Source organism: Vitis vinifera, chromosome 1 (genome assembly GCF_030704535.1).
Source record: "Vitis vinifera cultivar Pinot Noir 40024 chromosome 1, ASM3070453v1".
NCBI lineage: Eukaryota > Viridiplantae > Streptophyta > Magnoliopsida > Vitales > Vitaceae > Vitis > Vitis vinifera.
Genome location: NC_081805.1, coordinates 732,253 through 747,396, shown reverse-complemented (window position 1 = coordinate 747,396; position 15,144 = coordinate 732,253). Strand labels below are relative to the sequence as shown.

At 32.3% G+C, this 15,144-nt stretch overlaps 2 protein-coding genes across 10 annotated transcripts; both read right to left on the bottom strand.

Moving 5' to 3' along the window:
- Nucleotides 1–204: 204 nt before the first annotated feature.
- Nucleotides 205–10,032, bottom strand: LOC100247494 (uncharacterized). 8 transcript variants are annotated; one of them, XM_010651134.3, is made up of 15 exons: nucleotides 9,939–10,032; nucleotides 8,708–9,193; nucleotides 7,691–7,768; nucleotides 7,108–7,163; nucleotides 6,385–6,504; nucleotides 6,196–6,266; nucleotides 5,805–5,898; nucleotides 5,423–5,626; nucleotides 3,408–3,662; nucleotides 2,496–2,604; nucleotides 2,044–2,111; nucleotides 1,087–1,156; nucleotides 928–1,002; nucleotides 732–823; nucleotides 205–436 (listed from the first exon to the last, which is right to left on the bottom strand). In XM_010651134.3, the coding sequence occupies exons 2-15, from the start codon at nucleotides 9,023–9,025 to the stop codon at nucleotides 361–363; spliced, it is 1,686 nt and encodes a 561-aa protein (XP_010649436.1). In that variant the 5' UTR covers nucleotides 9,026–9,193; nucleotides 9,939–10,032; the 3' UTR covers nucleotides 205–360. The 8 variants fall into 8 exon arrangements, with proteins under 8 accessions (XP_010649436.1, XP_002272103.1, XP_010649443.1 ...); XM_002272067.4 differs by having other exon boundaries at nucleotides 3,408–3,659; XM_010651141.3 differs by lacking the exon at nucleotides 9,939–10,032 and adding an exon at nucleotides 9,631–9,901.
- Nucleotides 10,033–12,698: 2,666 nt separating this feature from the next.
- On the bottom strand, nucleotides 12,699–14,331 carry LOC100252601 (uncharacterized). 2 transcript variants are annotated; one of them, XM_002271976.4, is made up of 4 exons: nucleotides 13,922–14,331; nucleotides 13,692–13,781; nucleotides 13,497–13,593; nucleotides 12,699–12,995 (listed from the first exon to the last, which is right to left on the bottom strand). In XM_002271976.4, the coding sequence occupies exons 1-4, from the start codon at nucleotides 14,121–14,123 to the stop codon at nucleotides 12,851–12,853; spliced, it is 534 nt and encodes a 177-aa protein (XP_002272012.1). In that variant the 5' UTR covers nucleotides 14,124–14,331; the 3' UTR covers nucleotides 12,699–12,850. The 2 variants fall into 2 exon arrangements, with proteins under 2 accessions (XP_002272012.1, XP_019077021.1); XM_019221476.2 differs by lacking the exon at nucleotides 13,692–13,781 and having other exon boundaries at nucleotides 13,922–14,185.
- Between the last annotated feature and the right edge of the window lie 813 nt (nucleotides 14,332–15,144).

Below are 15,144 nucleotides of genomic sequence, written 5' to 3'. Positions count from 1 at the left end.
ACTCCACACCTTTCTTTCCCTTCAGAAGAACTTCCCTGTGGATAGAGCCTGGCAATATCATAAGTCATAACCCAATAAAATAAATCACAGGGGAGGCCATTGGTATTTGACAAACTGCCCTTTTGTGAACTTATTACTTTTTCCATCTTTCATACATGAACGCATTTGCCCAAGAAATGATACATAATAATTAAGAATTAAAAATAAATAAATAAAAGGGAATGAGATATATTATTATTATTATTACTACACAAATGGCACCAAATACAAATCCCAAATCCACCTGCCAAATACAATACACGAGAAGAAATGAAGAAAGCACAACCTTGTGGAGCTGCTCAATCCCCTTTTTGCTGCCTTTCATGGCCGATGATATACATATTTTGTTCTGGGATCCACCATGAGGCCCTTCCCTCCATTCACTTCTAAATCATGCCTGCATAATCATATGATTTAATCATTAGAACCCGGGATTTTTTCCCCAGAGCTTTAATGGGTTTGAAGCTGAGACCTCTCTCACAACCTCAAATCAGCAAAACCAAATGACCTACATCTTATTTTCCTTGATCATCATGTGGACTGCATGTGGGCAATGGAAAAATAAAGGCAACCTACTGCCTTGGTGTCTTTTCTATCAGGAATGCCTTTTAATTAGATGTGGGACGGTTACTAACTTGGTTATTGATAATTGAGAACAAGTCCAGATTTTGAAAAAGAACAGAAAACTCAACTGAAACACAAAGTCGGGGATTGTCAACTGCTCACGTGGAACGTATCTGAACAGCTGCATGAGTCGGTCAACATATACCACTTTCTTCCACACCTAGAGACCATTTCCCAACAATTTCACTTACAATAAGCTTTCAAACAGAAGTCACAGAGGTCAGGATATAATCATTTGGTCAAGGAGGATACTTTTGGACTTACCACATTATCTACAAACAATTGCAGAGCAAAAACTGCAGCCTTCAATCCAAATGTCGGGTGAAGAACATAAATTGCCTATACAGTAGAGGTGAAATCAGATCTAAGATTGCATGTGTGTGTGTGATTCTAAACAGGGTGGAATAAATTGGTAGAGCATACATGAAGGTTACGCTGGTGTTTCCGACCAAGTATTTGCTGTAATCTCCTCATCCATCCCAAATCCGGTTGGCTGTTCACACCAGAAACAGGTAGTTATAAAGTGGGCAAATCTGGATTAGTTGCAGGAACTTTACATACAAATTTAAGACCCTAAACCTGACATATGATGCCACTTCAACCTATAGGGGGGAGAATAATACTAAAGCTCGAAAAGCAACCAATTTGTGTTTTAGATAGAAAATTGTAGATTTTTTTAGTTCTATCTTTTGTACGTGTCTATATGCAGGCACACAAGCATGGAAGTTGGTTTATTTGTTCCTCAGTGTCCAGAAGTCCATTTAATATCATAATGATTAATAGATAACTATTTAAAGTAAATATCTCAAATGACCCAAGCAAATGTGGAGAAACCAATAAACTATTCTGTTAATGCAAGTGACACATTTTTCTTTTTCTTTTTCCCTTCTGGTTTCTTCTGTGGAAAAAGGATTCTGAGTTATTTCCACAATCCAGGTGCAGAGAAAGAGCCATCTGAAGGTTATTAGCACCTTGATGTTGAGAAGGTGTTAGTTAAAAGGCTCCAAGTTATTAAAGAAGTTTGCCTATGTAGGAAAAACCTTATTAAGTGTGACACAAAAGCAATCAATGAATTTAAACCTTTTCATTTTTTAATAGAGGGAGCAGAAATTTTGACTAAAAACATTGCTTCTCCCACTACTTGCATTGCCTCATGTGACATAGATCACAAAAATGAAAATAACAAATTTAGTGAAGTAGCAAATTCGCTAGTGTAAGCCTGTAAGGTACCCTAGATATAGACTATTTCAAGACACAAAATTCCGGCAGCCTCACCCACATGGACAACAACATTCAGTAGTTGATCAGCTAATTACTTCGCATAAAAGCAAAATATTCAAGTCAAAATTTGTATGTTAAAGTCAAACACACTATACTTACATCTGCAACGATGCTGCTGAGTGGAAGTAAACAATAGTATAAGGCTTCTGTATCACAGGCTCAAACTCCTGAAATTTAACAATCAAGACTTCCAATGATCAGTGCTCCATAACAATGAGAAATTCAAGAAAAACATTGCAGTATAAGAACACAAGCATCAGAAAGAGTAGCACAAATTTTCCAACACCAGGAAGCAGAAAACATTTGTAACCCATGAATCAAAATGCAAGGGAAAATAAGGGGCATTTTTTCCCTTGCTGAGAGTGCGGTTGCTTTTAAGATGGCAAGTATATTTTCTTTGCTCTTGGTTTCCTCTTCTATAGCTCTTTTGAAGGATTCCATGCCCTTGTTTTTCTAATGAATGCATAAAAACTAAAACTGCAACAGGAAAAATGTAATAGCATGCCTGCAAAAGCAATGTCTCAAACTGAAGCAAATTGTAATCTTTTTACCTTTACTACATGGAACACAAACCGCTCAAGATCCAGACATCGCAGAAGAAAATGTGCTCCCACAACAACCATTATGGGACGGCCCTCACTGTCTACACCACCACGGTAACTGAAATACAAATGAAAGAGCTCAATAAGATTCTGGAAATTGATGAGTAGCCACAACCATCAATCAGAACAGATGAAGGGAAAGTTAATTTTTTCCCCCTAAAAGTGAAACGTGACTCAAAATAATTAGTGAATATTCTTTGCCTTTTTTGAGTGTTTCGACTTTATAAGACTTTTGCAAAGACATCCTAGATAACTTTTTTCAATAATTTTATCATTGGCCATCACAAATCTAAGACACTGCAAAATCAGGAACAGAAATTCTTTTAAAAGGAAGTGGGTGTTCCATTGGCGGGTTTTTTCTTTTGTGTGTGCATGCATGTTTATGGTGGGGGAGCTGCTCATATATTTAGTGTTAACCTCCATGATATAGCCACTTATCAACATTTCAATGGTAATGATATGTAATTGCCTTATAAAGCTGTAAAAAGTGGTGAGTGATAATCAATAACAGGGAAGCTTAAAGGCATGTCTAGTAAAATAAAATTATACAGTTCATAGCTAGGTTTATAAGGGACTTACAGAGTCAAGCAAATGAAAGCAGACGTACAAAAAAAAAAGGGATATTTAAAAACCATAAGAGTTGATAACTAAACTTTTAGTTGTAACAGCATCTGTGAAAGCACAATTTCATACCAATCACCAAAATAAAATTAAGCAAAGTTAAAAATCAGATATATCATGAAATGTAAAAACTGGCCAAACTTTATTAATTAACTTGACAAAACAATTAAAATTTATAATAAAAATGTAAACCAAAAGATAAAAATAAAACAGTCAAACAAGGAAAAACAAAATGCTTACACAATTTTCATTTCTGCAATTTCAGAAAGATTAAGAGAATTTGCTTTACTAAGGTATCTAGAATGAAGAGAGTATTCTTCAGCAGCAGATAATGGAGGTCCACCAAGGTCACCAAATCCAAGCAATTTAGCACAATTCCATCCACTCTGTGCTTGAGCAGTTTTTTCCCATTGCTCTTTACGCCTCTGATCTGGATCTTTAATTAAGGACATGAAAGCAGGATCCAGATATGAATCCAAATATGATGAATTCCTGCTACAAAAACCCTCAAGTAAGATCGGTCATATAAAAATGCAAAAGCAGCAAGTAATATATATTCTGTTGTGATTGGAATAGTATTCTTGATAAAAACAGTAAGGATAACAAACAAAATTTGTACAATAATAAGAGCTACTTGAATGGAAATATGCAACGGCATAAAACTTAAGAAAATGGCTTCTTAAATAAATAGATGTTTCACAAGGCATTTTTCAGTTTCTCATCAGTACTAAAACTAAGGTAAATGAAAAAGCCAATTCATACTTCCCTTTCGAAGACCAAATACCAAGGGATGCATAAGCTTCCTACAACTAACTGAACTCTTAATTTGGCTGCTATTGTCTCTTTGCAACAGACCACCTGTTTTATAAAGTTGTCAAAATTTACCACTCCAACAAGGGCTCCACACATAAGTTTTGAAACTATTATGTCATATCTAATGGAATTATATGGCATTCTGCTCCCAAAATATATTCTAAATAACCTTTCAGGTACCTTCTTATGTATTGGCAGTAATGCACTGTACAAGAGCACAAGAATTCACTTGGCCCATAATGGAAGTAATATCGAGCAATATTTGTTCCTCCACTTCTTTGACAAATCATTGCTTTACAAGTTGTTTACTTATGAATTAATTACCCACTTCCTACCACTAAGAGAGTGCTTGAAATAAAAAGTAGTAAATCATCAACATCTGCCCTCTCATAGGCCAATACGGCTGAAATAGGTTAATGCCCTTAGTATTAATGTGGAAGATGAACACATGGAATGGTTCTTTACCAAGTACATGTAGAAAGAAAAAAAAAATCTTGTGACAAATTTAAAGGTAGATGGAACAAACCCGCGACTCAAAATTTCACCAACTCATTAGGAGTCCACCATCAATATGCTACAGGAAAAAGGAACTTTTACCCTAAATAAATGCATGGGCATGCCATGGTAGGATTAGACAATAAAGTCACAACATAGACTTGTGAAAGAGAAGTACAATGCTGATAATTGCCCATTTTGGCAGCACAATAAACTCGCATTGCTCTTCCAACAACAACTCCTACTCCTTTAGATTGGTGTCACAATCATTTTCCAATGGCAATCGCTGAGCTTCATAAATATCTGAGCAGCTCATAAACTTCATACTTTAATGCTTAATAGAAACCAATTCCTATACCTGATACATAAGTATCACCTAGTTGCTTGCACTCCCACCAACTAGGAAGCTTTTACAACTTAATGTGAAGTGCTTCTAAGGCTTAAAATATGAAAATGAGTAATAATCTTGAAGAAAGCAATAACATATATGCAGATTGGCAGCACCAGACAAAACAGAGCTGGTGCATTGGAGGGCAATCCATGAGTTATGGAATAATAAACAATGCTGGACAGAATTTCCTTTGGAAAAATTTAGGATCACCCAAATCAAGGTTATATAGCAAACCAATCAAAATGCACTCTAACTGAATCCTAAGCATAACACTGGTCACCTACCAATTTCAACTTGAAAGCCCCTTATCTATACCAATAATAAATAAATAACAACAGTAATATATATCTTAGCAAACTAGACTTGAGCTTGATGAAGATAAACAGAAAAACATCTCCATTTTTTTCATAGCCTGTGAACAAACAAATATTCTAATCAAACCCATTCTACTACTTGTACATAATCCCGATGTTCTCAGGCAATCAACCACTATAAGGGGGAATGAAACATATGCAGATTTGGTTAAGATTTTTAACAGGTAACAAAGTTCACTCACCGCCGTATCAATCCAACATCACTGACAGGAAGATCAACTGGGGCTTTGGGAGGTTTAGGAGCAGTCTTTTTGGGCAGAGGCTTTATTCTGATTTTACGTTCATCTATGATTGTTTCACCATTCTCATCCCCTACATCTGCAGGAAGCTTTGACATTGCCACCTCCTCTTCATGTTTATCCCGAGGAAAATAAAGTGGAAGCAATCTGCATTGTAAAAAGGCAAAATAGGATAAGTCCAACAAAACTTAAGGGCAAAAAATCATAATTAGAAACAAAATAATAGCATCACAATGCCATAGGCGAAACAAGGTGCCTAGCAACTAATTCAAAAAGTGGCATAAAGATCAGCAACAGAATGGCACAAACAAGAATACAGACATACCTTTTATATATCTCAGTATCATTTGCTGTGGTAGTACAGAAGACAACAGCAGTAATTTTATCCTTCTGCTTCTCAAGAAACCGCCTCACTGTCCCTGAACAAAAAACAAATAAACGATGAATTGAACATCCGAGAATAAAATAAAGAACACTCAACTTCCAAAACATACTCATCTACATATCCAACCTACATATATCATGCACAAAGAAACATCGATATAAATAAATACACACATGCATAGATTATTTGTGCATTCCACCACATACAAATAGGTACAGAAATATATGCATGCCAATACTGTGTGCCCTTTAAAACAGTCCTTTGGCGGTTCACAGAAAGCATCGCCAAGATCTAGTAAATAAGTGCAACAATACGTAGAGAAGTATCTCACTTATAGCCACATGTGCAGCTGGTTCCCGAGGATAATTTTTAGCCTCTGTATATATGCAGCCCATAGCAATGCTGCATCCAAAAATGTCAATTAAACTAAATTCCCGTTCATTAAGAAAAAAAAAAAGGTAACAAGTGATGAACAATCTATACAAGAAAGAAATGAATGTAACATCTGATAGCAACCAACCTCTGAAGGCCATTTTCTATAAGAAGTTCAAGGCAAGACCGATAGCAGTGACTCAAAGCATTCTCTGCAGCAGTATGATATTTTACTGCATACTTGGGACCCACAGTATGAATAACCCTCCTACCATAAGATAGCAAGAAACAAGAATCAATCAGCTTTAAGTAATAAACACATGCCCTAAAATTAAACAAATGGAGTATGTATGCTGTTTGTTGATATGGATACTGAGAAACAAAGTGCAGCACAGTAGCAATTAAAGATTTAAAAGACTAGAAAATCAAGGATGTTAAACCATGTTCTGCAACCTGTGAAGCACGATGGATTCTAGACATGAAACACCCCTTATGCAACATAAACACAGAATTGCTTGATATGGTATGCAAAACTAAGCAGTTTTCATCAGAATGGACTGATAACCAACGCCAGTTGTCCAACCAAAAAATTGGCTTACAACTAAACAAGTACCTCAGTTGTTTGTGAACAACATGAAACTGCTACAACTACCAATATGACTGCTATTCTCACTAAGATGATGAAACATCCAGCATGGAAACATTAATATCTTTGGTTTCGCTAACACCTTAGGTGACAACATTACAGTACAAAATGAGTTTCTAGTATAATACATTAATGCATTTCTTCTCGTCTTCAGTAACAACATATATAAAACCATAATTGGAAATAATAAAGCAGCGAAAGATGAACAAGAACTGATATACCTACCTAGCAGGAAGGTCGTACGCATTAGTTACTTTAGCCATCCCTGTACGGCATCCACCCTGTGAAAAAGGAAAGCATATTAATAATTTCAGCTTCTAAGATCTCTTATTTCAAACAAGTTGCCATGTCAGATACCTTTCAGAATAGTAGTAAACAGAACTTGGTTCATATCAAAATAGTAATTTCGTAAGATAGTTTGAAAATGTTAGGAATTTATCTTAAATAAGTGTTCTCCTTTTCCCTTTTCAATATTTAAAATATAAATTCAGGAAATGTTATGGCTTAAACAATATATTTGGATATTTTATTCTCACATAAATAATGGTCATGTTCTCACAGATGGTAAAACTATATAAGGATGATGATTTGCCAGATTATGAATGGCCCCCAAGTTTTATTGCATCCATACAATTTTTTTTTTTTTTTTGGTGATAGGTAAAGATAGGTATATGTAAATTAATAAAAGAAAAAAGTACACCAAAGTATACGTAAGGTATACAAGGGGCACCTATTTATTGCATCCCTACATGAGCAACACAATCCACAAATTGAAAGGACAAATAACAATTTCACACACATCCCTTACCAATGTTGCACACTCTTCTGCTAGACCAGGCCCAGCTGCAGCATGCAGACCAGGGCTGCTGTGTGCTTCATCCAAGTTCTGTTAACCACCAAAATGATAAATGATTGTCAGAATGAAACTAAAGACCAGTCTCCTTCATCAGTTAGTGCTAATCCACGCATGCTTATTGGTGTTCATTAAGGTAAGGAAGCTTAATGGCACATTTGGAAAGAAGAAAATGGAAACACCCCATCATGAACTGAGATAAATATATCTCTAATCAGATTTCACAGATGCATAAATTCTTTGTTGGTTGAGCATGTTAAGTTGCATGGAATTGACAAACTAATTTGAATGGGAAGTTTCCTGCCAGAATGCAGAGATTGGTGATAAATGCACCACAGATAAGCAATCATCTAAGAACATTTTTTTCTTACTCCAACCAGCATTGGAACTACAAACACCACTTCCATCTCAGATTTGATGAGACCAAATAGCACTTAAATAAAGGATTTTGGAGACCAATTCCACTTTTCAACTATGAATTTTTTCATTTCCCAAGAGAAACCTATCATGTTTTCCACAGGGAAATGAGTCAAATTGAAAGTTCACATGCTTCGAGTGAAAACCAGCTAAAAAGACTAATGAAACCAAGGTAGGATGATTTATTGCACCTACAGGGAAGTTCAAAAAGGGTTAGAAATTTGGGATTTAGCCTAGAAGATCAAACCTAAAACTGTCGCATCATGTTTCTATTTTATATCCAAGATCAAAACATATTAAGCCTCCTTCAAAATTAACCTTTCTAAGGCATGCCCAGACAAGTTCAAGTGCACCAACAACTAATTTGAATCATTCCATTTTCCACATAGAGATGCAAAAAAAGTAAAAAGGTAAATGCACACGATTCACATATACACAAAAATAACAACTGCAAAATTGTTTATTTCCAAAAATGGAAATCTTCAAGTATTTTTACCCCATTATAGTCATCATTAACAAAAAATACACCTTTCTCTGCAAGGTTATACTACTCACCTCATTTGTGGAGTTAACAACCGCATCTACCTCAAGATTCCATGGATTTCCCCTCCATAGATATATCTTTGAGTTAATTTCATGATTAACAGGAAACCTGGACATCATCCCATTGCCACCACTCTCTGCCTCAGATGTTGAGGTTAGAGGATCTGGAAAGTATGAAGTTGGAAAAGAAGAATCTTCATTGTCATATTCCAAAGAAGATTTATGCTCCGCATCACTCCACCGTGGAACTTGATTGAGTTCAACCACATAGTCTGCACTTTCGGTGGCTATTCCACCCTGAGTCGGGGCTGTAGCCACCGGCCGATACATTTCTGTAACTCCCGATAAATCTTGTCTTTCCACAATTGCTGGTTCTTTGACACACACTAACACCTCTTTTTCATCTTAACCAATCCAAAGTTTGGACGTGTACCCTTACCCTTCCAAAATTTGAACTTCAAATTCTCAATCCCCAATCATTTATCAGTCACAATATACCTGATGAAAGAAAAAGGCAAAACAAAGAGAGGGACAACCACATCACCATTAAAGTAATTCACATACTCAACAACAACAAAAAAATAATAATAATAAATAAATAAATCTCTAAATTTCTCCCCAAAAAAGTCCACTGCATCAATCATAAACAAATTAGACAATAAAATTATAGTCTACATAATTTAATAAACAAACCAGTGAAAAATTCCAACCATCTCAAATTAAAAACCCAGAAAACAGCACAATAGAAATCAAGCATCTCTCAATTCTAAAAATTTCCCACTTTCATAAAAACCACCAGACAGAATGATTTAAAACCAAGCATCACCCAATGTTGATCAAATTCTTTTGCTCTCCGTTCCGCTCCAGCACGAACCAATAAAAACAACATAAACAAAACATCTCCCAACCCCATATACTATGCCGTTCTACCTCACCTTGCCCTAACAGCTCCTTCCTCCCAAGCCAACAGTGCTCAATTCAGTTCCTCCGCGGCCCCCCAGCACCGAAACCCAACATTCCAAAACCCAATTCCCTCAATTTCCCACGTTTTCTCAGCAACCAAAAAGGAAATACACCCCACAAAACCAAGACCCATCCCAGAAAGCTGAAAGCCAGAGACCCCAAGAAAATAGAGAATAAAGGATTTTCTATTATGAGAGAATGAAGGAAATTTTGGGAGAATACAGGAAAAAAGAAAAAAAAAAAAAAAAAACCCTAATTTTGGAGATGGAGAGAAACGTACCAGAGAGCTTGGGCAGCGCGATGGGGTGATGTGGATCATTACAAGCTTCCAACTATAATTGCCGGGCCTATGACCTTGCATCTCGCGTTTTTCCTATAAATAAATAAATCATAATAATACTATTTAATAACATTTTTTATTATTTATTTACAATTTATTTGACTAATTTATTTATTTATTTATTTATTTAAAAAAAAATTCTATTTCAACCCACTATTCCCTTTTCACACCCACCATTTTTTAATTATTTTTTAAATCAAAATACAAAATTTCAATTTTACCCTCATTTTCACATTGTCAAGTTAAATGTGGAGTGTGTGAAAGAAAAAAAAACAATAGAGTTTTGTTTGTTTGTTTGTTTATTTATTGATTTATTTATTTAATTTTATCTACTTTATATATTATGTTGAAGAATTGATTTTGTCCTTTTTGGTAACTTTGCGGAAATTTTGGATATATGTCAAATTTTGAATTTGGTATTCGAAAGACATGAAAAAATTTTCTTATAAGTGGACCGATTTTCTTAAACTAAAAATAGTTATTTTTAGAAATTATAATATTTTGTTTCTTTTTATATATTAAAACTACCATATTAAAAAAAAATATGTCCTCTTTGTTTCAATTATAGGAAACATATGGAAGGGAAATTCCAAATTTATCTAGGTTATTATTTTATTTTTATTTTTTAAATTTAATTTAATATTTATTATTTAATAACTTAAATTGATTTTAAGTTAAATTATACTTAAGTTATTGATTTATAGACTTATAGCTTGTTACTTAATTTTTACTTTAAATATTATGGTTATTTAATATAATTAACTTAAAATTTATTTTAAATTTTCAAATCAAAGTATTTATCCTCATAAATTATAATTATGATAAATAAGAATAAAAATATAAAATAAAAATATGAATTTAAAGATAAATTAATTATTTTTATTTATTATTTAAAATTATTTTTGACTTTAACTCATAATATTATGTTATTTTATCAAATATATTTAATTTACTTAATAACTTAAATTAAATTATTAAGTCACTTTAAGTTATTAAGTTATTTTAAATAAGAGACACATACATTAATTTTTGTTTTTAAAATTAAAAAGTAACGATAAATTTTATATAAAAGTATATACTTAGCTTATATTTTTTCAAGTAAAAGTTTTTTTATGTCTCACTTTTTTAAAATACTTTTATATCATTATATTTTTAATATAAGTTTTTAAATTTTTTTATATCTTATACAATAAATATTATTCTTATTTTTTATTTTAAAAATAAAAAAAGGAAGCAAATTCAAGAAGACACTTCAATTGTCTCTTTTTTTTTAATATAAATTTAATAATAGAGGCACATGCCAACAAACAACAAACCTCTCCTTCATATAAGGACATTGGAAAAATATTAAATGTGCATACACCACCCACCAAGAAAAATAAAATATTTGATAGTGAAGGTGGAGTTGATGTTTTCATTATTATTTATTATCTTCCTTTTATTTTATTTTCAATTTGATTGAGGGAACATCAATATGTTATTTGGATCAATATTTTCAAAAAGGAAAAAAGAATTCTTTATTTTTAAATTTTCATGATTTTACTAAAAATATCTTGGGTTTCTCTTGAACTTTGTAAAGTATTTTAAAATTCTAATTGATTTTATATTTAATTGATAATATCTAGATAGGGGAAAAATAAATTTATATAAATAATATTAAAGTCAAGTTGTGACCTTGATTAAGGTTGGATGAAAAAGAAAAAGACATTAAAGGTCTATTTGTTAATTGTTTTCAATAACAATTTTTTGTTTTTTAAAACGAAAAACTTGAAAAATAAGTTTGATAATCAAAATTTATTTTGAGTGTTTTTAGAAAATATATTTTAATTGTTTTCTATCCGTTTAACTTATAAATGTTTTTAAAAAAATAATTATATAAATATTAAAAATAAAATATCAGATATAAAAAAATTAAATATATTTTAAAATATTAAAAACATTTTAGGTTTTTAAACAAACTTTTATTTTACAAAATATCAAAAAATAATTTTTAAAAACTATTATTTTGAGTTGTTTTCGAAAACAGACTCTAAAATTGTGTTTGATAGTAATTTTATGAAGTGTTTTTAAACATTATAATTCTTGAAACTTTTTATATTTTAAAATATTAAATTATAATCATTTTTTAGAATTACTGTTTCACATACTTTAAAATTACATTTTTTTAATTTTTTTATATTTTAATTAAAACTTATTTGATAGTGATTCTAAAAAATGCTTTTAATATTTATAATACTTAAAAAATTTTATCATTCAAGTGTTAAAAATGCTTTCTAAAATATCTCCTAAACGTCCACTAAGTATTAAAGATATTAAAAATACTTTTTAAAATAAATGTAAAATATACTCTTAGAGTGTATTTGATAATGTTTTTACTTGAAGTATTTTTAATAAAAGTGTTTTATCTCAAAATAATTTTAAGATAATCACCTATCAAGTATTTTTCCAAAAGAACATAACGAATAATTTTTCAATACTATAAATGATGATTTTTAAAAGTATTCATAAATTTTACAAAACACCTATTTTTTATTTTTTATTTTTAAAATAGATATATATTTTGTAGGTTGAAAATACCACCTAAAATCACCGTAAATCAGATTCTAAATGGGTTTTCTCTACTTCGTTTTCTTGGCATACAAACGGATTAAAAAAAAAAAACAAAACAAAAAACAAAAGGGAGAGAAATGGAGCAGATGCTGGAGGAACATATAGACTTTTTAACTATCGACTATCATAAAAAATGACTCAATGTTTCTAGCTAAACAATTGGCAAGGATAAAAAAGGAGAAAAACTCAAGAAAAATACAGGTTAAACTAGAATGTTTGAAGGATCACTATCAGCTCTTCCCTCACTTTGCTCCATCTCCAAGCTTCTGTTTCAGCGTCGCAATAAAATTATCTTTATCTGCCGGTGACATTCCTTCAACCGAACAGTCTCCGACCCCCCATTCCGCCCCTCGAATGCAGTACTTGTCTTGAATCTCTTTTCGGTTCCTGAAAATTTTAGCAATGCTAATTGAAGCCAAGGTAGGAAAGAGATGATCCAAACCCAAATATGAAGCTTACATGAAGAACCCAACCCCATAGCAAAGCTTGTGTAAGTGGGAAATATTTTTACAATTGGCAAATTATAATTATTGCATGATGATCAAATGTCAGGGTTTGGGATAGAAAATAGGAGGAAGTCAATGGCCCTCTTATGTAAATATTAGGCTTGTATATGACCAGATTCTACATATTTTTTACCAAATCTATAATGGTTTGCAAATAATTTTCAAAGTATCATATTTTCAAAAATATTTTTTTAAGTTACTGCAATTTTTTTTTTTTTTCAATCAAGTCAAAAACTTTAGATATTTTCTGTACTAAGCCTGTTCTCCTAACGGTTAAAAATAATGTCTATACATATATAAAATCACCCCTTATTAAGTGTCTGAAACTCATTCACACACGTGGTATCATCCGAAACCAGAAAAAAATGGACAAGAAGATTACTTTTCTTGATTCAACTTGGATCGTTCAAGGAGCTCCTTGAGCAGGGGAGATGACTTGAATCTTTCGTCAAATTCAGCATACTTCTTCTGGTTTTCTTCTGCAAAACAAGGGTGAAAATCGGAAGCCATTTTGAGTTTCTAAGTATCAGTTGAATGATCCATGAGAGTATAAAGAGAGAAGAAGATCAAACCAAACCATTAAACTTATTGAGGAAGTCAACTTGAGGCAATTCAGGACCAGGAACAGATTCAATTCCTGAGAATCCTGACAAAAACCCAGCATTTGCTGCAATACCAAGAAGCTCAAATCATCACATTTTTACTCTAAATTCACTAACTCAGTTGAATGGACTCAGTTCATGATTAAAACGACGTCGTTTTGGGTTTATATAAAATAGTTGGAAAACAGAAATTCTTGAAGAATACCTGGATTTGACCAGAGAAGAATGGCAACTGAGGCAGCCAAGGGGATAGATTTCTGAAGAAGTGGTGAAGTCCATGAGGGTTTCTTGGTGAAACCCAGTTGGGTTTTCTTCTGAGGTATTGTGGGTTTCTCAGAGACTGTGATTTTGGGTGGTGAAGAGTGAAGAACAGTGTCGGAGAGAGGTGAGAGGAGAGAGGAAACCATGGCTTTGCCTCAGGAGAGATGATAGGGAAGAAGAAGCAGAAGCAACGGTTGATATTTATCCAACACTGGAGTCCTCCAAAAGGGTTCGGATCAGGTGAGGAAGCTACCAAGGTGCCACGGTGGGCATGCATATGTCCACGTGGCACATTCCCTAACGCTTAAAATATGTCACTGTGTTATTTTAAACAAACAAATATAATTTTTGGACCAATCAAAATGGAAAATTTGATCTATAAAGGGTTTATATATATTTTAGGTTTCATGTCAAATCCGATTTCATTGTTCATACTTTGGTCTATTCTTTAATTACCTTAATTTCAAATTTTCATGTCTTTTTTTATTTATTTATATTTTGATTCAATTTATTTATATTTTTATCCAATGACTTAGAATTTTAGTGTACATATTCAATGACAAATATTCTATCACAAAAGTTTTTGTAATCTTTAACATAGAATAACTTTTTTTTATAAGGAAGATGATAAATTTGAACTCAACTTTAATTATGATTTGAATTTATTGTTAAAAAATTATAAGAAAGATGAATGCCTCCAAAGTATCCAAATTTTGAATATATATATTTTTGTGAATTACCATATGTTAAAGAATATTTTTTTAAATTGTTATATATATATATATATATATATATATATATATATATATATATATATATATATTATTATTTTTTTTGGTCAAAAATCCCACATAGGATCAAGCCATAACCAGAACCCAGACAGCCTCAGCAACTTGCCATTAGCCAAGTAGGGTGGAGGAAGTGAAGGCCACTATGCCTTGAACACACAGCCGCCTGATTTTCCTACTAGTATTTCCATGATATATATATATATATATATATATATATATATATTTTTTTTTTTTTTTTTTGATAGGCAAAAAAAGAAAACATATTAAAAGCACCCAAAGAATTAATGAACCAAATTACACTGGACATATACATCAGGCGCCGAAAGGCAAATAAAAATTTCAACTCTTTTATGGAATTTATGCCAAGTATGGAGCT

Excerpts from the sequence above, each read along its gene's own strand:
- LOC100247494 (XM_059737404.1), bottom strand. The coding sequence starts at position 9,025 with ATGTATCGGCCGGTGGCTACAGCCCCGACTCAGGGTGGAATAGCCACC. Across the intron at positions 7,164-7,690 it reads CAGAAGAGTGTGCAACATTG|GGTGGATGCCGTACAGGGAT; the intron begins GTAAGGGATGTG and ends CCTTTTTCACAG. Across the intron at positions 3,663-5,422 it reads GATGTTGGATTGATACGGCG|CAGGAATTCATCATATTTGG; the intron begins GTGAGTGAACTT and ends GGGTTTTTGTAG.
- LOC100252601 (XM_002271976.4), bottom strand. The coding sequence starts at position 14,123 with ATGGTTTCCTCTCTCCTCTCACCTCTCTCCGACACTGTTCTTCACTCT. Across the intron at positions 13,782-13,921 it reads TCTTCTCTGGTCAAATCCAG|CAAATGCTGGGTTTTTGTCA; the intron begins GTATTCTTCAAG and ends TTGGTATTGCAG. Across the intron at positions 12,996-13,496 it reads TCCAAGTTGAATCAAGAAAA|GAACCGAAAAGAGATTCAAG; the intron begins GTAATCTTCTTG and ends TAAAATTTTCAG.